General features: G+C 41.0%; 1 protein-coding gene across 11 annotated transcripts in view; it reads left to right on the top strand.

Annotated features, from left to right (window-relative positions):
- cdc42bpaa (CDC42 binding protein kinase alpha (DMPK-like) a) overlaps positions 1-21673 on the top strand; it is a 40273-nt gene extending 18600 nt beyond the window's left edge. Inside the window, exons 6-40 of one of the 11 annotated variants that reach the window (XM_079457841.1) lie at positions 295-388; positions 1649-1690; positions 3112-3312; positions 3449-3697; positions 3776-3855; positions 3939-4099; positions 4225-4347; positions 4503-4636; positions 4780-5022; positions 5107-5217; positions 5311-5558; positions 6624-6729; positions 7008-7132; positions 7334-7439; positions 7518-7666; positions 7847-7938; positions 8065-8141; positions 8450-8488; positions 8955-9074; positions 9187-9258; positions 9364-9469; positions 9557-9693; positions 9768-9907; positions 9994-10075; positions 11282-11492; positions 11663-11725; positions 11809-12405; positions 12480-12577; positions 12673-12757; positions 13423-13546; positions 13638-13755; positions 14589-14706; positions 16537-16697; positions 17571-17645; positions 18739-18871. In XM_079457841.1, the coding sequence (XP_079313967.1) occupies positions 295-388; positions 1649-1690; positions 3112-3312; positions 3449-3697; positions 3776-3855; positions 3939-4099; positions 4225-4347; positions 4503-4636; positions 4780-5022; positions 5107-5217; positions 5311-5558; positions 6624-6729; positions 7008-7132; positions 7334-7439; positions 7518-7666; positions 7847-7938; positions 8065-8141; positions 8450-8488; positions 8955-9074; positions 9187-9258; positions 9364-9469; positions 9557-9693; positions 9768-9907; positions 9994-10075; positions 11282-11492; positions 11663-11725; positions 11809-12405; positions 12480-12577; positions 12673-12757; positions 13423-13546; positions 13638-13755; positions 14589-14706; positions 16537-16697; positions 17571-17645; positions 18739-18870 (4819 nt within the window). In that variant the 3' untranslated portion in view covers position 18871. Of the gene's footprint in view, positions 1-294; positions 389-1648; positions 1691-3111; positions 3313-3448; positions 3698-3775; positions 3856-3938; positions 4100-4224; positions 4348-4502; positions 4637-4779; positions 5023-5106; positions 5559-6623; positions 6730-7007; positions 7133-7333; positions 7440-7517; positions 7667-7846; positions 7939-8064; positions 8142-8449; positions 8489-8954; positions 9075-9186; positions 9259-9363; positions 9470-9556; positions 9694-9767; positions 9908-9993; positions 10076-11281; positions 11493-11662; positions 11726-11808; positions 12406-12479; positions 12578-12672; positions 12758-13422; positions 13547-13637; positions 13756-14588; positions 14707-16536; positions 16698-17570; positions 17646-18738 lie in introns of all 11 variants that reach the window. The other 10 variants (XM_079457843.1, XM_079457842.1, XM_079457836.1 and 7 more) reach the window with 10 other exon arrangements.
- Positions 21674-22059: the final 386 nt, after the last annotated feature.

Genomic DNA, 22059 nt, shown 5'->3' with positions numbered 1-22059 from the left:
GGGGTCACTGACATCTATTTGTTTTGACGTGAGCTGACGTGTGGTTTAAGATACAGAATCGATTCATATGTGTTAACATAGAAGTGAATTACTGTTGCGTTTCTTTAAGATGCCTTCAACTAGATTTTGGGTTTAAAGGTTTTTTTCGACTCGATGCAGTCGATGAACGATGCAGTGATTCCAGCAAGGCTCGATTTTATAAAAGATTGCAGTTTCAATATGCAGATCTGAAGTGTTGTTAAGAAACTAAACGTTGTGTGTTGATGTGCTCGCTCTGTGTTTTCTCTACGACAGAGACATCAAACCAGACAACATTCTCTTGGATGTGAACGGACACATTCGACTCGCAGACTTTGGCTCCTGTCTTAAACTCACGGAGGACGGCACGGTAACTATTTCAACATCACTGAATCCAAAGAACATACACTACATGGCTGTCAGAATATTGCATCGAAAATGCAAGTTTAAGCGTTCGACTTTGGGTGTCTGCCTCATTTCCATGGCAGTATAGATCAGCACAGCAGATTCAAGAGGCTGTTGTTTTGGTTCTGGTTATTTTCCCATATTTTACTTCTCTTCCTATCCAAAGAATGTTTGGCTCGGTCGAATGTGTCTACACTTGAAACCTTCGCAGTGTGTTGACGGTTGCTAAGTAGCTATTTGAAAATACTGTAAATATGGGGGGTTTACACGCCTGACACATGTTCTGGTTTAGCTGGTATGATGATGGACAGGGCTGGCCCGGCCAATCAAAATGATTGTAATATAAACAACAACTCTGGAAATACAGTACATAATGGTTGATGTACAGTCAGCTTCTGTGCTTTGGTACAAAGAAATTGTTATTTAGCTTTCTCTTCGCACTAAATATATATATATATATAATATAAAAATGAAAATATAAAATAATATTCAAGAAAAGACAAACTAATCCCAAATATAAACAATACATAAGAGCTAAAAGTCCATTCGGAGAATATGAAAACTTGTATGCAAATAATCTGTGATAAAAAAAGTATGCTTGAATGTCTGAAATTAGTGTATTAGACAAAAATATAATTTTGCAAGCATACACTTTTTCATGACTATTTTTGACTTTGATTGAATAATGAAGAAAGAACAGCCAATCAGAGCACAGAATAGATGGGAACTCCTTTTTTTAGTTTAAAAAAGCATTTCAAGTTTAGATCTCAAGAATATTTGAAACAAAAGCCAGTCTTACATCGTCAAAATACCCCTTTGCTCCAATTTTAGGAAGTGACATCACTGTTGTTAAATAACATTATAGTTTAAATTCCATAATTATCAGAAATTTCTATTATTTTAATCAAATTTAAATGTATTATTACTTTAAATATTTGGACATTATTTACAATTATTAAATACACATGTTAACAACCAACCTATGGCTCTTTCATCACAATTGGCCATAGCAAGCATGTCCGAGTTATTTCTACTTTATGTAAATAATCACGGTGAGTCATATTTTGGTAATACTTCTGATCGTAAAGGATAGAAGCACCATGTGTCACGCTTGAATTGAAAATACGCTTGATTTTAAACCCGCCAGTGTATGATCAGTGATGTATTTCAGTAGAGCAGCCTTTATTTCTGCTGATATATGCTGCTGTTTTCTGGTCCGTCGCAGACAGTGCGGCAGGATGTCCTCCCGACTTCTGACAAGAGCAGAGTGAGTGTTCACACGCCTGTGTGTATGTGTGTGTCTCTTCACATGTTCAAGTGTTCATGTGTGTGTGTCTCTGCCAGCGAGAGCAGATCATTTCCTGACTCACTTCCACAAATTCTTCCAGCTGCGCACATCTGCCACAGGCTGCGTTACAGACAGTTTCCGCCTGCTCGGACCCATGAACCCCGGCCAGGAAGCTCCAATCATCTCCCCGGTTCATTAGTGGTCTCTAGTGATCTTTCTGTCTCTCGCTTTTGCGGTCTGTGCTCTCAGAGGTTTTGTTTATGTACACTTGACATGTGCCCCAAGGCCACGCCCACTTCTGCTGGCTGCTGCCTATGAGACGGCTTGAATTGCTCATTTGCATTTTGCGGTGATGATGAGTGTGCTAATAACAGCATTTTGTTTTAGGGATCTGTTTTGTTTTTCAACATCAATGACTGACTTCAGGGTGCAATCTAAAACCGCTCAGACACAGAAACGTTCTGAACATGCACATCCTGAATTCTTCTCAAGTCTTAATAACAAACACTCAATGGCTAAATCTCACGAAAACTTTGACAGAATTCATATCAATGTCACTTAAATGAGTAGAATTTAAACTAAATAAATGATTTTATTTAGAGTTTTTTTTCTTCGTTGTGATTTTAAGTTGATGTCAGTTTATGTGCATCATTAGTATAATAAGTAATAATAATATTTATGACCAAATTTAGTGACAAATATTTCTGGTCATGCAAAATCTAGAATATATTTTTTCTTTCGTTATTACGGTGAAATATGAATCGGACTTGTTCCTGACAGGTTTATGAGATTCACCCAGATAAATGTCAATGTCTTCATATGTTCTTCTCTAGGCCTGACGCAGGTTTGACAGCCACAGGTACAGACCTGAAATAATACCAGGACATGTTTCGTATGATGTTATGAGCTACGGAAACCTTGAGGAGCCTTTGTTAGTTATAATGACCTTTTTAAAAGAAAACAAATGTTAACTTTTAAGCAGCATTTAATAGAAAATGTTTATAATAATCCCCCATTGACTTTCTATAGTAATTCTAATTCCTACTATGGAAAGTCAATGGGGGATTATTTTAAAGTGAACTACTCCTTTAAAAACAACATGTAACAGCATTTATAACCCACTTACTGAAGTGTGAGTTAAACGGTCTGGAGGTTTATTCCTCCAAATTTGATGACTTTGTGGATGTTAGGCTACGCCTAGATTTATTGTCTGATATAATTTTACCATGTCTATGTGACCTCGATTCCATTAATAGGGTTATAGCAAAAGCTAAAATATCATACATTATTGATGATTTTTTTAGATAAATCACACACCATAAGTTGTTTAGCAAAGTTTCCTCTGTAGAAGATTCCAGCATCACTGCGATTCTCAGGCTGGCTTCATGTCCCTCTCCCAGGTGCAGTCCTCCGTTGCCGTGGGAACACCTGACTACATCTCTCCAGAGATCCTGCAAGCCATGGAGGACGGGAAAGGGAAATACGGCCCTGAGTGTGACTGGTGGTCTTTGGGCGTCTGTATGTATGAGATGCTGTATGGAGAAACTCCTTTCTATGCCGAGTCTCTGGTGGAAACCTACGGCAAGATTATGAACCATAAGGTGCAAATTCATAGCAGTGTGTTTCATTGTTTGAAATGAATGGCGTCACTACCCTTAATATTACGTAACCAGTTTATTTTTTGAATGATGCACAATAACACAACCTCACACGCTTCTCTGTCCTGTGATATCACAGGAGCGGTTCCAGTTCCCCGCCCATGTTACAGATGTCTCCGAGAACGCCAAAGACCTGATCCGCAGGCTGATCTGCAGCAGCGAACACAGGCTGGGTCAGAACGACATCCAGGACTTCCAGCAGCATCCGTTCTTCTCCGGCATCGACTGGGAGAACATCCGCAACTGCGACGCTCCATACATCCCAGAAGTCAGCAGTCCGTCGGACACGTCAAACTTTGATGTGGATGATGACTGCCTCAAAAACACGGTAGGAGACTGTACTCATAACCTGTTGGATCTTTGACCTCGGCTGCAACAGCTTCAAATATCTCTGCTTTGTTTTTAGGAGGCAATGCCGCCTCCTTCCCACACCGCCTTCTCCGGACGCCATCTTCCTTTTGTGGGTTTTACCTACACCAGTAACTGGTAAGGCCACACGATTAAATGATTATTAACAATAATAAGTTCAAATCTGTGAGATTGGCCTTGACCCTGTTCATGCTCTTCAGTACGTTATCAGACCGCGGCTGCTTGCGGGGGTCAGAATCTCCTGCGCAAATGGACGTGTGTGTGCGGCGCGGTCTGGAAGACAGTCTGGCCACAGAGGCATACGAACGACGAATCCGCCGTCTGGAGCAGGAGAAACTAGAGCTCGGTCGCAAACTCCAAGGTCTGACCTCTGCAATCCACATAAACACAGAAATACCTCGAGTTCTTTTTGCAGAAATCTGCTTGATGCTCTCCGGAAGTTGTGCTTCTGGCTGGCTGACAGTTCAAATGTCTTCTGGTCCTCAGAGTCCACTAAGGCCGTCCAGGCTTTGCATAACCCCAGCACGGACGGACCCGTTTCTGCCAGCCGAGAGTTCGAGATCCGGGGACTGAAGGAGGAGATCGAGACCCTGAGGAAACAGATCGCAGGTACAAAAAAACGAAACAACACTCGTCATGTTGTGTTAGTTTCTGTTATGATGCTGTTTTGTCTTTTACTACCAAGATTGTCAAATAAATTAAACGCATAACATGTTTTTCATAGATCTCTTTTTTTCTTTCTTCACATGTTTCTCTGGTGGCAGACGCAGGACAGGTCCATCAGCAGTTAGATCAGACCGGTGCTGCCCGAAGGGATCTTGAAGAATCCTCCAAACAGATTCGCTCTCTAGAAAAACAACTGAAGAACATGAAGCAGGAGAGAGAAGATGTGCAGAAGGTGGAACTCGCAAACACCTCCTCACCATCTCAACAACAGCTATTTTTACTTTTTAAAAGAGACCATTGTACCTGTGTGTTACACTCCTAAGCTTATATTGTGTAGAGTCTGATCTTATCGTGTATTATGGTCTGTTAATGTAGAGCCTGCAGGAGTCAATGGAGAAACAGAAATGTCAGGGTAAAGAGCTAAAAGAGGCCGACAGCCAGAGGAAAGTGGCCGTGCAGGAGTTCAGCGAGGTGAGCGAGAGAGTGACGGAGCTGCGATCGCACAAACAACGTCTCTCGCGACAGCTCCGGGACAAAGAGGAGGAGATGGACGCACTCAATCAGAAGGTGGAGGCGCTGCGACTGGATGTACGCAAAGCTGAGAGAGCCAAGAAAGAGGTGAGCGTGAGGAGCTCTGGATGCTGATTGGTCGACAGCCTCTCATACCTGATTCCCTGAGCATCTCTGTGTGTTTGTGTGCAGATGGAAGCTCAGGCTGAAGAATGGTCAGCTGAGGCTCAGAAGGAGAAGAAGTTGAGAGAACGCAGCGAGCAGTACAGCAGACAGCTGGAAGAGGAGCTGGAGGGAACCAAGGTCTGCACAAATCTGCAGAAAGGTTTCGCAGCACTGTTTTACAGCAGCAAAAAACGAATCTGTGATGATCTCTTGTCTCTTGTTGTGGAGCAGCAGAAGCAGGTGGGCCGTTCTCCAGGCGTCGGGACCTCAGAGCACAACAAGGAGCTCGGTAAACTGCGAGCGGACCTGGAGAAGAAGACCGCGTATTATGAGGAAGAGCTGTCACGCAGAGACCTCCAGCACGCCAACGAACTGAAGAACCTGCAGAAAGAACTGCGCGAGGCCGAGGGACGGCAGCTCGCTCTGAAGAAAGAGATCATGATGCTGAAGGATAAGGTTGAGAAGACCCGCAGAGAGAGGTACTGATGTGACCGCATATGATGTAAACAACAACATGAGTTATTTGACTCTAATTTTAACCTTTTAAGAGGTTAAATGGTTCAAATCAGGATAAAAAAAAAGATTTTGGTAGTTAGAGATGCACTGATGTTTTGGCCTGCAGGATTTATGGGCCAAAATTAACTAAAGAAAATCTTCGTGCCTCTTCAAATGGATTCAACCCATGTTCAGTGAAAACGATTTGATGATGTGCAAATAAACTAGCCACTATACATTTAATGCATGTTATTGAACTTGGTTAACAAAGCTCAAATCAGCGTGAAAGTATAATGATTTCAGATCACAGATTGTTTGTTATCATACGTGACCCTGGACCACATGACCAGTCTTGAGAAGAACATTTTGTGTGAGTGAATGCCGCAGAATCACAAGCAAAAATGGCCGAAAACACGTCTGGAAACATTGCTGGCTGCTGGCCGCTCTTTGGGAATTACACACTCAAGTTTGGTATCAATGAAACGTTTAGAATTGCTGCTTTCGGGTTCATCTACTCTCTACACTGTCATTACACCGATAAGGCCGTTGAGAGCGTTAAAATAAAGCTGTTTCTTCTTAGCAATGGTCTGCTTTAGCGCTCCTGATTAGCAACTTCAATGGAAAGTTTTCTTCAATATTTAGATTTGTTTTTGCACCATCAGATCCCAGGGTTTAAAAAAAGTCGTATCTCGGTCAAATTTGTCCGATCCTAACAAACCAATGGAAAGCCTATTTATTCAGCTTGTAGATGATTTATAATTCACAATTTCTCAATTAAGACTGGTTTTGTTGTCCAGGGTCACATATCTGCTAAAATGTCAGTGCATCTCTAAAGTTTAGACAATCAACTCAATGTTGAAATCTCTACCAGAGCTTTTTCTGGAAACTATAATGTCCCATCCAACTACTTGAAAACATTATAAATGGGCCTAAAGAATTACAATACCACAAAATACGTTCCCTGAAACGAAGCTGTGTCAGTGCGTTGGCATTCTCGTAACTTTGTGTTGAGTGCAATAATACAGATTTTCAATAAATCATTTTCACAGTCAGAGCGAGCGAGAGGAGTTTGAGTGTGACAACAAGCAGAAGTACGAGAGAGAAAGAGTCCTGCTGATGGAGGAGAACAAGAAGCTCTCCAACGAGCTCGACAAGGTGAACACATGGAGATTTATTGGATTTTTGTTGTTAGACCAAACCGTCTGTTCTCACAATGCCAGAGAGATCGTACATATGCACACTTATTTTAGAAAGAAGAAACACTTAGCATTGTTGTTTGTGGTCTCTCTCCGTTGGCTTCATTGAACAGAAGATGTTCCAGCCGGTTTAGATTTTACTGGGAGGACAGTCAGTATCCTCCACGTTCTCCTGCAGAACGTGACATCAGAAATCCACTAATGCAACATTACGTGTTTCGTTGTGTGTTTGTGTAGATGACGACTGCGTTTGAGAAGCTGAGCTGTAGTAACAAACAGCTGGACGAAGACATGAGAGAACTGGCTGATAAGAAAGAGAGCGTCACCCACTGGGAAGCCCAGATCACCGAAATCATTCAATGGTTAGACACCACCCATTCCTGTATGATACCCTTTTCATAATTCAACAAAATCCCAGTGGATGAACTTTCGAAGACTTTAACAACCTGGAACCATACACTCGTGATTTGTTGAACTCCGGAGCCATCTAGTGGTGATGTCAGGCGGTGCAGTACTAAACTCTGCCAAATGCATAAATGTAAATGGCTGTGTTTATCTCTCAGGGTCAGCGATGAGAAAGATGCTCGGGGATATCTGCAGGCGTTGGCCACTAAGATGACCGAGGAGCTGGAAGGTCTGAGGAGTGCCAGCCTGGGAGCACGAGCTACTGTAAGAATGCTTTCGTTTATTAACATGGTTGTTCGTATTCGAAGAATATTTTCCTTAATATTGTCAATGGTTTTCTAGGAAATGCCGTGGAAGATGAGACGTTTGGCTAAGTTGGACATGTCCGCCCGTCTTGAGCTTCAGTCTGCGCTGGACGCTGAGATCAGAGCCAAACAAACCATTCAGGAAGAGCTGAATAAAGTGAAAGGGTCTCTCATGGCCACTGAGTGGTAGGACACACCTTCTGTGTGCTTGTCTGATTTAATATCACAAGAGTGAAGTTGGTTGATAGCACCATTTCATGTTGATTTTACAAATAGTTCGTCTGACATTTGCAAACGTAGCCAGAGTAATGCATGGATCTGTCATTAGTGTCAGTAACGTCTGATTTATTATCTGTTGTCGTACAGTAAGCTGGAGGGATCTGAGAAGAGTAACCAGGAGCTCAACGCAGACATCCAGAGACTCAAACAGGAGATGGAGAACCTGCGTGTGTCTTCAGGTAAAACACGTCACTCTTGCTGTTTATGAGTCAAGCAAAGTGGTAGTGTGTATATTATGTAGGATTATGTGTGTTCCTTTAACTTTTGTGCGGCGGGTTTGTGTGACATTAGTTTTTGTATTCCAGGTGTCAAGCACCAAGACTCCCAGAATTCCTTCCTGGCATTCCTCAATGCTCCGACCTCTGCCCTGGATCGGTTTGATGTAGGTATCTGAAGCATTGGCATTCGTCTGTTTTTATTTGATCTAAACTTGATTCTTTTTGATGGGATTTTGAGAGATTCATTTGAAACAAAAGCTTTTGTGTGAGTGTTTATATTATTTTCTCTCTCTCTCTTTCTCTCTCTCTCTCTCTCTCTCTCTCTCTCTCTCTCTCTCTCTCTCTCTCTCTCTCTCTCTCTCTCTCTCTCTCTCTGTCTCTCTCTCTCTCTCTCTCTCTTTCTCTGTCTCTCTTTCTCTGTCTCTCTCTCTCTGTCTCTCTCTCTCTGTCTCTCTCTGGTTTTGTATTAAAGCAAACCTCTACCAGTGGCTCGGCCGGTAAAGGCAGACACGTAAGCACTTCCTCTGTGGTGTTTGGTTGAGTGGTCTCTAGCTTTATTGTGTGGCTTACGCATGCCTGCATTACTATGTAGCATATCCCAAAAAATACTTTCTGACTATGTATTTAACATCAGTGCTTCGTCCACGAGACTGGTGGTGAACAACCCCACAGATAGCGGAAAGTTAGCACAAAACAAAGCGCACCCGTTAAGAAAGATGATATTGGTCAGTTTTTCAATGACATCATCAGTTTTTATAAAGTGCCTTGATGTTTGAGTTTTGTGCTGTCATCCTGTCGCGTGTTTTGTTGTTTTTAGCCGTGTCTTGGATCTAAATGATGCTGTAACTGTATGCATGGTATCATGATGCACGATATGTTGCATTGCAGCTATCATTGCAAAGCTGAATTCTTTGTAAGTGGCTTTGGATAAAAGCGTCTGCTAAATGACTAAATGTAAATGTTTTCATTTCAAACAGATGGACTCCATCGATAACTCCAGCCTGTCCAACACGCCTTCATGTAAAGATGATGGACAATCTCAGGTCACGTCCCACTCTCGATCGCCCTCAACCACCAGTGACGTGGAGCCCCAGGAGGTGACCTCTTACCCCTGAACCTTACAAGGACACTTTCTGTTCCAAGTTTATTACAGATGTAAAATGAACGTTTCCGTTTGGAGGATCAGCATTGTTGTGACTGTTTTCTCAGCAGGTGGATCGACCGCAGCGAAGAACACAAACTCCATCGGCATACAGCAGTTCTGAACGCAGCACTCCTAAAGTACATAAATCAGTCTTCTCCTCTAGTGATATCAGCTGCTTAACAGTTTTCATGTCAATTGAATGTTAGTTGTTTGCTTCATAGTACCTTCTCTCTCCTTTTTAGCCAAAGGCGCATCAGTTTATTGTGAAGTCCTTCACTACAACCACTAAATGTAGCCAGTGCACGTCACTGATGGTGGGTCTGATCCGACAGGGCTGTACGTGTGAAGGTAGGGGTCACTATGGAAACAGCGTAGGTTGTCATGGAAATGGCGTTATTATTGAATAATCATCTCGTTCACAATCTTCTCCCGCAGTCTGTAACTTCTCGTGTCATGTGACCTGTGCGGATAAAGCCCCCGCCGTGTGTCCTATCCCACCGGATCAGACCAGAGGGCCGCTGGGTATCGACCCACAAAAGGGCATCGGCACTGCCTATGAGGGCCACGTTAGGGTAAGAAGTTACCTTTACGATGTGAAAGAAATGTTTTAGTTTTTCATGTCTGATTGCGAGATGTTCTCTGGCAGGTTCCTAAGCCTTTGGGTGTGAAGAAGGGCTGGGCGAGAGCCATCGCTGTGGTCTGTGACTTCAAACTCTTCCTGTATGATCTCCCAGAGGGCAAAGCTGTTCGGCCTGGTGTTGTGGTGAACCAGGTCATTGACATGAGGTCAGACCAGGATGAACGTCTGAGTCGGTTTCTGATGCTCGTTGTTGTTTGTATGACGTCTCATGGTTTGACTGTGTCTTTCGCAGGGACGAGGAGTTCTCAGTTAGCTCAGTTTTAGCATCTGATGTCATTCATGCCAACAGGAAGGACATTCCCTGCATCTTTAGGGTGAGTTAGTTTTCTTGATTACAAAAATGATCAGTATCAAGTCTAAATTATTATAATGAATGCGATATAATAAATGTTACAAATAAATATCTGAATGATTAACGAATGATTAAATTATCTAAATTATAAATATAATAATTAGCATTTTAATAAATTGCATCTTTGTGTTTCAAATTAAAATGTTTTATAAAAACAACAAATCATAGTTATTATACTGAATGAAATATAATGAACTAATTATATATATAGATATATGAATAAATAATGAAATCCTAAAATATAATATTTAATATAATAATAATTATACTTAGTATTTTAATATTTTGGTATCTCAAATAAAAAATAATATACATACAGCAAAACATAATTATTATAATCCAATATCATTAATAAATACAACTATATGAATAAATGATAAAATATTAAATTGTCTAAAATATTACATATTTTTATTTTAGTATTTTTAATCTTTGTATAAAAAATTTATATATATATATATAAATACGACAAATCATAATTCTTATAATGAATGCAATATAAATGATAATTAAATAAAAGATTTAACATAATAATTATAATAACAATAATAATATTTTGTCTCTGTATATCAACTAAACGTGTTTTATCAATTCAACAAAAGTACATTTTAAATTCACTTTAAAATAAAAGCAATACATATAATCAATATTTTAATACTTTTGTTTCTTTGTCAAGTCAAGTCAGCTTTATTTATATAGCGCTTTTTACAATTTTCATTGTTACAAAGCAGCTGTACAAGAAAAAATGACTATAAGTAAAACATAAAAGGTTATGGAATTCAAAACACAGGTCAAATATCAGACACACAATAAATTACTATATGCAGAGTTAATTTAAATAAGACTATCAAATTCTAGCAAATGTATCTCAAATAAAAATTTCTTAAAGTATATTGTGGGTTGACTTTTGCTATTGTGTATTGTTTATTATTATTATTCCGTATTTGTCCTTTTTTTGTATATTATTATACAAACCATATACATTTCATTGTCACAATAATAATTTGTAATATACCCCTCTATCCAATCTTTCTTGTGAGGGATACATCAAATAAGAGTTTAGTCGTGACATTATAAAACTTGAGATATTTGTGTTGCATATATTGTATGAATTGTATTATATGCGTGTATATATATATGTATATTGATAATGTAATGTTGGTTGCAGGTGACGGCGTCGTCCTCCAGCAGGCAGAAATGCTCCATCTTAATCCTGGCAGACAGCGATCAGGAGAGAACAAAGTGGGTGGGGCTTCTGAACGAGCTGCAACGCCTCTTAAAGAAGAGCAAACTGAAGGAACGCTTTGTTTACGTGCCTAAAGAAGCGTACGACAGCGCGCTGCCTCTCATCAAAACCACACACTCTGCTGCTATTATAGGTACAAAACAACACTTAGGACAGACTAATGCACTTCAGCTGACATGTTTTAAACCAAACTATTACGATTCATACATATGTGCTCTTTTAGCAGAACCTTTTTATCAAAGCGACTTAAATGAGTAACGTCTTTTGTAAAACGAGTTTATTAATCACTTGTTATATCTGCAGATCATGAGAGGATAGCGCTGGGCAATGAGGAGGGCTTGTATGTTATTCATGTTACCAAAGACGGTGAGTTAAATATCTGTGTTTACTAATCCTCTGCATTCTCTAGTGACAATAAACACAGTTGATTTTTTTTATGACGATCACAGATATTATCAAGGTAGGAGATAAAAAGGTCCATCAGATCGAGCTGATTCCCTCCGAGCAGCTCATCGCCGTGATATCGGGCCGGAACGGTCACGTGCGACTCTACACCATGGCGTCCCTGGATGACCGCGAGGTGGAATTCCACAAGATAGCCGAGACTAAAGGCTGCCACACTCTGGTCTCTGGCACGCTCAGACACGGCTCTGTCACCTGTCTGTTTGTGGCCATGAAAAAACCCGACAAGGTGATCGTCTTCGAGCTCAATAAGAGTAAAACACGTCACCGGAAGCTTCGGGACATACCGGTCCCCGGCACGGTGCAGTGGATGGGTCTGCAGGGCGAGAAGCTCTGCGTGGGGTTCCAGTCTGGGTTCCTGCGATATGACCTGCAGGAAGACGGAGCTCCTATCAGCCTCCTCCATCTGGACGACCACACGCTGGGCTTCATCGAGGTGCTGAACCTGGACGCGCTCTGTGCCGTGGTGATCTCGCACAAAGAGCTGCTCTTGTGTTTCAGCAGCATCGGTGTGTACGTGGACTGTCAGGGCAGACGCTCGCGTCAGCAGGAGCTGATGTGGCCCGCCACGCCCACTGCTTGCCGTAAGTGGCGCGATGCGAGTGATTTGAAATCGTAAAGTGCATCACTCTCATGTTGGTAATCCTTTGTTTTTCAGGTTATAGCGCACCTTATCTGTCAGTGTATAGTGAGAATGCGGTGGACGTATTCGACGTCAACACTATGGAGTGGATTCAGACCATGCCTTTGAAAAAAGTACAACTTGTCAAACTGCATATTACTGAAATGTTTAAGAGGCACGTTCACCTTTGTGATTTATGCTGTATGATGTTTGTGTGTTCTGTGTTTAGGTGACTCCTCTGAACGCTGACGGCTCTCTGAACCTGCTGGAGTTGGAAACCGTACGTCTCATCTACTTCAAAAACAAGACAGCAGGTGAGACACCCTTCTGCTGTTTCTCCGAGCGCTCCTGCTCGATAGATTTAAGGCTTGATTTAGTCCTTCACGATTTGCTTAAATCAGTCACGTTAATGGTTTATCACATGTTTATAGCCTTGGTTTTGTCGGGGCAGAAAATTCATGAAGGTTACATCTTTACAATAATATCAGGAACTTTTATCAAAAAGCATGACTGATAAAATGACATTTAAAGGTGCAGCGGGACCTTTTTTGGGACCGAAATGCAATATAATATAAAAAAATATGTCTTCAGAGGTGTTTACATAATGAAGCGTTACGTTTTTATTACCTTAGAATGAGGTATTTCAGTCTACAAACACACGGAATTGGACATGCTGTTTCTGTGGTAGCCCTAAATGGACAAATTAAACGGCGCGTAAATACGTTATTTCAGCAAAGAACCAAAAAAGTGGAGACATCTTTGTCCTGTGAGAGCCACCGTAGTGCTTCGAAAGGGAGGGGTGGAGTGAGCCGTTGGTTGCAATTCACAACCTCACCACTAGATGCCACTAAATTTCATACCTTTGATTAATTTGTTAATGAATTAATTTGGTTTAAAATGTAACTGGTTTGCATAAAAACCGTCACTGCTCACGCAGCTGTGATGTAACAGTGTTGACGTGTTGTGTGATGATGTGCAGAAGGGGATGAGCTGGTGGTTCCCGAGACGTCTGATAACAGCCGCAAACAGCTGGTGAGGACCATGAACAGCAAACGGCGCTTTTCTTTCCGCATACCCGAGGAGGAGAGACTCCTGCAGCGGAGGTGAACTTAAACATGAGCGTTAGAAATGACGTCAACGTCGTGTCGTAAACGTAATCTCGAGAAGTGTAACAGAGTATGTTGTGATCCTCAGGGAGATGTTGCGAGACCCGGGAATGAGGAATAAGTTGATATCAAACCCGACCAACTTCAACCATGTGGTTCACATGGGCCCCGGGGACGGAATCCAAATCCTGAAAGATCTGCCAATGGTAAGAGCAGCCGTCTCCTCTCATGTTCTCTTCCTGTATCTCCACGCCTCCATCCATCTGAGCATCTTTTTATAATCATGTCCAACCTGTTGTTTCACTTTAATGTGGGATTTGATTTTACTTTATGAAGACAACATGAAATGCATAAGCCCTCACGATAGACATTTCATAGACACAATCATTTGTTTTGCTTAATCTTCAGTAAATGAATACTTTCATGTTGTCTTTTGAACGACTTAATCTCTTTAAATATTGTGTCTTTATTTACGCTGTTATCGAGCGGTTTTGCATGCGTCCATATTTTGTTCTGTTCTTCTCCACACTGCCGTAGCCTGGTTCTCCTCTCCCCTCTCCTGGCCTCCACCTTATCTCCACTCCTGCCAGCTTTGAGCATGTCTATCACATGACGGTCACCTCTGCTGACCACTTCCTGTCCCAGGACTCCTCCCCTCTCTCCTCCCACTCCCTGTCCCTCAGCTCCGCCCCCGGGACCCCCGCTTCCATCTGCTCTCTGGTAGGAGCAGAGAATGACACACACACGCTCACGCTCCATCTGTTCGCGATATAAAACTAACCTGAAATTTATGGCCTCATGCATTAGCTCACATTCAATCTGTGTAAGCAAACCGACTTGCTGCTCTCAAGTCCCTGTGTGGGTTCGGTTTTTCCTGCTTTACAATCTGTCTGCTTCTCTGCATGCCAAATCTCCTCTGTCTCCATCCATCTCCAGATCTCACTGCTGTGTAGAAATAGTCTCTTGGTTCAGTTTCAGACATGCCCATAAATGCAAAACAAGCTAAATAATCTGTTTTTGACCCATGTGGTGTTTTCAGAACGTGCGTTCGCAGGAGAGCCGTGGCGTTCTGGGAGCATCCGTCAGTATCCCCGCCATAAGTAAAACCAGACCGGAGCCGGGCCGATCTATGAGCACTAGCAGTGGACTCGGCACACGTGAGTACTGACGCGCATTCACGCACCTGTTCATCATCGTAGTAATGATAGACACCAAAAACAGAACTCTTATAGCTGTTGTCTTAACAGTGATAAAATGTGATTTATCACTGAGGGTTTGTTTCATCCAGAGCGTGTTTACCGTAGGGGCCCTAAGCAAAGTCAAGACCGGAGGCCGCATAACAGCACACAAAATTGTTTACAGTTTGGTATAAGAATAAACATTCTTTGTTTTGGAATCAAATATTTGATATGTGCGCTTCATGACCGTGTATCTGTGGCGGGGTGGCACCACTACCCTGAAAAATGTGGGGCAAATTTTGATAATTTACAATAGCATGAACACAATTCAAAACAACAATGATGTATATTTGTTTTATTAAAGACCCCTCATGATTTTAGACAATGCTTGCTTTCTAGAATATGGTGACGTTCCACTTATAAAAGTTGAATTGCTCAACATATTTAAGTGTATCAAATATATTTTCCTCCCTTAAAAAAAAAACATAAGATAGATGCTGTGATCTAACTTACTAAAGACGGACTTAAACTAGGCAATTACAGTACACGTGGCCTAATGGTTAGAGAGTCGGACTCGTGACCAGAAAGTTGCCAGTTGGATCCTCAGGGCCGGCAGGTAACGACTGAGGTGCCCTTGAGCAAGGCACCTTACCCCTACCTGCTCCCCGGGCGCTGCAGTGATAGCTGCCCACTGTTCCGGGTGTACGTGTGTTCACTACTCTCTGGATGGGTTAAATGCAGAGGTCACATTTCAGGTATGGTTCACCAAAACCAACAAATAGGTCACTTTCACTTTCATTTACAAGTTATTGGTGTGCTTTAGAAACAGGCAAATGTAAACATATTGGGGCAATTCCGTGAAGATGTCAAGAAATGAAAGTTTGACCAACGGTTTTGACTATGCTAACAGCACAGATATCAACACTGTGCGGTTTAAATACCCATGTGAGGTCTCTCTTCAAGTTTTTAAAGCATTTGTTTTGTTTTTAGTGGATGATTTTTCATAGTCGGGTAAATTTTCAGGATTGTCACATTCATAACGGATTATTAACGCAACGTGTTTGTGCTTCAGGTTTGCGCATTTTAATTCACAGAAATCCTACAAAGTTTGACGTCTCCCAAAACTGTGTCCTTTTCTGTTTATTTCCCTTTTTAAAAATAGAAAATGTTTCCATTGACTGACATCTTCCTGATGTTTAGACTCTATCAACAAGGGTTTAGCAAAACATAAACAGATGGCTCAATATATTCTTAACAATTAGATTCTCTGAGCATTTGTATGTCACATCCATAACGCTGGAATTGCCCATTGACGTTCAATGCTCGACGGTATTTGAACTGATCCTACAAGCAACCTGTCTGTTTCCAGAGAAATCAGAATTAAAGGCCTTTGGTCTCAAATCATCTTTTTGTCTGTCATGACATATTTGTCTATGAAACATGCCATGCAGTTTGTGCTTTTAACGCTATGGATCCAGCGTCTCATTATCATATCATTTTCACAGGCGCATCTAACAACAGCAAAGTAGAATTCACAATATCAGTCCGCAGTAACTAAGACGTTTTAATAATCATTAAATGTGACTGAAGTTTTGATTGGTTTATCAACCGAGACAGACCTGTCTATTATTAGGTGTGTCCGGTGCAACGCATGCAGGCCGATCGGGTCAAAAGCAATCATCAAATTATTTAACCCCTTGTGGCCACTAAGGGGCCCCCAAGCATTTTGGGTTTGTGTAGAGGTCAGGACACAGAGGTTCTTTTCACAACAACAACTTGTCATCTTGATGGGTGTGTTTCATATTTTAGGCTCCTCCTCTCAAAACGGCAACGCGCTGAGACGCGACTTTTCCGTCGGTAACTACGGTTCCACCAAGCGTCAGATGACGTCACCCTCGGATGGTTCGCTGTCGTCTGGAGGTGGAATGGACTGCGGTGGAGACGCCCCCCTCTCCCAGTTTGATAGAGAGGTGAGTACCAGCAGAAACCTATCAGAAACAGCTTTAAAGATCGACACAAACGTTTCTTGGTTATGATTTATTTCCTCCAGATCTTCAAACCAAACAGATCTGAGTCGAATGACTACAGTTATAACTAGAATGAGTTTTTTATTGAAATCACACGGATCTGTGTCTTGCACAGATGGTCAACGCTTTACAAATCTTAGAAGGGATGATGACAAATCTGTCTGGTAGGATTATATATGAGGAATACGGTCATCATTCCGTCTCTTTACATTAGAAAAAGTCTGTTTTGAGAGTTCGGTGTATTTGCGCCTTTGTTGTACAATGTTTTGTGAATTATTCAATGCCGGGGTCACACTTGACTTTTCGTTTCATTGACTTCCATTCGTACGCACGTGAATGCATCAGACCGGAAACGCAAGCCGGTCCGAAGATATTTTGTTGCGTATTAAAGTTCAAGTTTGGTGAACTGACCTGCAAATTCGCGTCTCGGTACAGAAATGTAAAAGATAGAGGAATCATTTTCGCAGCACCGTCCGAACGGTTTTCGCATGCTCAAAGTCAAGTCTGACCGTGGCATAACATGCGTGTTGACCTTCAGACTGCAGCTAACAGGTAACGGTTTCATCGATGCAGTTTTGTGCCTTCGCTTTTGGCAGTTCCTGCGTTTTGCTGATCACGGCTAAAATACGCATTTAATAATGAGCACTGGAAGTGTGTTATTTCACCTGGCAGAATGTGTTTGAAGGGTGTTCATCTGCTCTGTGTCACGCTATATGCATGTGTTGAGTGTATGTGAAGTGGCACCGCATCCACACAATGAGAGATCTACACACACACGTGTAATGATGTGTGGGTGATGTGTATCAATCTCTTTAGTGTCATCCCGTATCACCCACAGAGAAGACATCTGATCTGAAAAAGGCTTTAAGGAGCCTACTTAGTAAAATAAAGGTAAAGTCACACTCACAGCAGATGCGTGATCTCCCTCTATTCAACCCTGTAGCTGGCGAGCAGATCGTATAGTAAGGGGTTGTGTTGTGTAGTTGGCTTCTGGTTTAGCGATACTTAGTGTTTGTAATAAAAGGATTCTTGGGCCGGTGACTGTGGTAAATGATGGAGTAGTCATGCAACTTTTGCTTATGGTAAGCAGTCATGTGATAAGCCGGACTTGAATACATTATGAGTTTATTAGCGTTATACAGGCCATTGACGATCTTGTTTATGATATTAGCTCTCTGAAATACTTGATTCTGATTGGTCAGGTGCTACATTATAAGGTCTGTGTTTCCCAGATAACAATTGCTGAAACAGACAACACCCTAAGGTCATTTTGACCTTACAAATCATGTACTTACAAAATGCATGATTTAAATTAAATGCTAATGTTTTGTTTTATAGTAAATTAAATAAAAAATAAATTGAAGCTCAATTAAAAATGAATGATTTAAATGAAGTAAAATAAAATTTGGTATAAATAAAATACGTTTCATAAAAATGTTGATTTAAATGATAATTAAATCAATGTATTGCTATAAATTAAATACAAAATATGAAGAGTCAATTTAAGATCGTTTACTTAAATAATACAAATAATGAAATAAAATTCAGTACAAATTATATACACATTTGCATATAAGATGTTATATTCAACACACGGCAAGCGCATGTTTTTTGTCTGCAAAGTTTCATTTGGTTAAAAGATGATATGAAATATTTCGGATATCTCGTTGAAGATTTGAGGTGATCATATATTTTATATAAATGATTCATGTCTAATAGACGTGTAATATAAGTGGGGAAGTGTACAACCAAAATGAACCCGTTCAGGCTGATACAAGACCTGATCATCCTCAGGATTTATTCTGTGTTACAACTAGCCGTACTTTTGGGGTTCTTGATGCTAATTTATTATAGATATGACAACTGTTTTGCAATTGGTGTATTCCCTTGAACCCACGACCCTGCTGTTGACAGTGCCGTGCATTCCTGGTTAAGCGACAGTGCAAATCATGAGAAGAATGTTCTAACTTCTCCGTGTCTTTAGGATTCGGACTCACCGCGTCACTCCACGGCCTCCAACAGCTCCAACCTGAGCAGCCCGCCCAGCCCGTCCACTCCAAACAAGAGCAAGACTCGATCCCTGGACCGCAGAGATCACCTCGGCTGGGAGACATGAGAGGGTCGTCTCCCCGGACTGTTACAGAGAGAGACGTTTAACAACAACATATAGCGTCATATTCCCAAACACCACAGGTGTGCGTCCGTGTGTGGTGTTGCTGCGATTCGGCGAGACGTCTGGAGGTTGTTGTAAATACACACTCGTAAATCGCAGTGCACCTTACAAGCCTATTCCTCTTGACCTACTTTTCCTTCGTCTGTGATGGATCGTGAGTTTTATTCTCTCACCTTTCACCCCCGATCTGAACGGGGTCAGAAAAGCGTCAACGTCTATCATTCCTGTTAAGAAGTGTCAAGCGTGCCTCGTTTTACAAACGTGTTTAAAGTTTTCATTAACGGAGTGATGTCGCTTCAAAACCGTACAGAAAGAAATCCGACGCATTTTGATGAGGGATCAAGGAAAACTGTTCCTAGCATTCCAGTCTGTGGTAAATAATACCCATTTATGTAAGAAACCCAACAGCTAGAGCGCCCCCCGGCTGTCACACTACAGCATAACACCACCTCTGTCCTCCAGTGCCATACTGACCGTCCCACACAACGGTCAGGTTTAAAAAAAGAATCGATTTTGAGTTCAGTCATGTAAATAGAGTGAAAGTAGAGTATAATATATAATGAAATCATAACACTATTCTGTTCCTAAAGAAGCGTTCCTTTTATTATCTGTGTCAAGATTTTGTTTTTATTTGTCGATATAAGTTTTCTTTTATTGTTCTGTGTGATTCCACTGAGACGTGTAACGTGACTAAACAAACATTGGCTCTCAGTCACGAAACACAAGAATGAATCGTTTGCATCGACCGTGATATCCGCACGGCCGCGGCGAGTGATTTTACAAAGTGTTTACGCAAATGGTTCCGCCGGTGTTTGGTGAATGAGACCCATCGCGTGCGGGTTATGAAAAAACAATGTGTATATTGTTGAATACATATTAAACAAACGCATGTACGGTTACACATGAACGTAAATAAGCTGAATGTAACAGAATCACTGCGAGCCTTTGTTGTTTCTTCCTCTGTTACTGAAGCAATAATGCTGTTTCCAAAGAGTTTTTGTCAAATAATTATTCGCGTTTGTATTATAATTCTTTTAGTATTTTCTTTCTGGTGTTTTAAAGGGGTTTGTTTGTTTTTCTCCAAGAACCAAACTTTGCCTATATGTGTAGATAGCATGTCATGTAGCCCATACCAGATTCAGAATGCGCTTGCGTGGCATAAAACGCTCATCGGGTGAAGCTCTGGATTCAGTAAGCTCCGATGTTTTACTCACCGGTGCACGCAGCTATCACGGCTCACAACGGCAGGAGAGAAAGTCATTTAATAATCCACTCTGATTTAGAGAGGACGTACAGCGATGGTGCTGTATTCATGTCGGAAAACTCCCCTGAATGTCAGAATACCTCAAATCACAGAGCCAAGCCATCATGAATTATGAGTTTAACAGACAAACCACTGCTTGAGATGAATCTCACATCTGAACCATTTGACATCAATTACAGACGTTCTTTTAAGGGCATCTGCAGATCCAGACTTGCAATCTCAACACTGTTTAATCGTCCAGAATGTTCCAGGTCGTTCCTTAATGATTTACTTAACCGTGTGCAACTGAACCCCAAAACACAAATTTTGAGTCTATTTCTGCCAGGAAACACAAAATTGGGACCTTATTCATACTATTATTTCCATTCAGTACAATGATGCTATGTAGTGTAGCGTAAAACGTACATGTACATAGTTCAAATGCTCAAATACGACGTATTATAAATATAATTTGCTAAATATTATTTGACCAAATGACACAAAAACTCAAAATTAACATGAAAATTAAAAAGGGCAGAAATTCAAAATATGTATAAAAGTTTTTGCGTGAGGAATGTTTTGTTGGTGATGATAATCCAACGGGTTTAGAATCACGAGGTCAAGTAAATATTGAACGTTTGTTTGCACGCAGAAATCCAAGTGAACCGTGTTCAGTATTGAAGCACGTTCATGTACAGAGAGGATGTGTTTGATACCTGTGCTGTACAGGTATGATTCTAGTATTGCCAGCGTTTTATTATGCAAACACTATTGAAAGCATCACTCCTGCGAACATGGCACATCGTTGCCATCACTCTTGCAATCTGTGTGGTATTTGGGAACTTTAATTATACATTTGTGGTATTATTCTGTGATCATATTAATCCAATAATTCATTATACAAGCTAAGATCATGGAGGTTGTTTTTTAAATAAGGTTGTAACGGGTTTGAGAGAATTTGCCAGGGTTATGGTATTAACATGAACAGGAAACCTGTTTGAAATGTTTCTCAGGTATGTCAGAACCAATGATTTTTTCTATCGCTTGGAGGAATTGTGTGTTTTTATTATTAGGACTTTTGCAAATGAATAGATGAATTAATAGAGGGGAAGGTGCCTTAGTATTTAGGTGCGTGTGAACCTGTTCTGATGAGAACGATGGTTCGGTGATTATAAGACATTGGCGGTTCACGTGAGGATTTTTCGCCTTTGCAGTGAATTGCTGTTTCATATCATACTGTTGTGTTGTGTTGTGTTTTGTAAGACTCTGTACAGGTTTGCACGGCACAGGTGTAACCGTGGCTGTTTTTAAGATTCCCAGACTGGTTTTATGTGTTTATTTTACACCTGTGTTGTGTGAACGATTTGGATGTGACAGAATTACCCCATAACTGCAATGTAAACCGTTTTCATTTGCCTTTGTTCGCACAGACATTTGTATTGGTTTTGGACATCACTTTTCACATTATCTGACTGATGTTTTAATAAAATGGGAAACTGTTTTGAAGTGTTTTAGTAAGATTCATTGAACATCTGTACATCACCTGTGCCTAGAAACACCATGCCATCATTAAAATCATTGAGCCACTTAAATGCTTTTGTACACCGTGATGGGAATTTACTTCGTCTACTTTACGCAGTATGGGGTTAATAGCAAGTATAAAAATAAATACCTACATAGGAACATACTGTAGTCGCCTAGTATACTTCAAGTGTACTGTATGATAAGTTCACTTAAGTTTAAAGTATGACTGCTATTAACTGGTAGTTCACGGAGTGCACTTCAAAGTGTACTTTCATCGATAAACCATTTAACTACCGGCATACATATATGTTGGCCAATTTAAACACAAACCGTAGAAAATATTGGTATACGTTAAAATAGACCTC

Source organism: Barbatula barbatula (genome assembly GCF_947034865.1).
Source record: "Barbatula barbatula genome assembly, chromosome: 6".
In the NCBI taxonomy this organism is placed as follows: Eukaryota; Metazoa; Chordata; class Actinopteri; order Cypriniformes; family Nemacheilidae; genus Barbatula; species Barbatula barbatula.
This window is presented reverse-complemented; position numbering and strand designations above follow the sequence as displayed.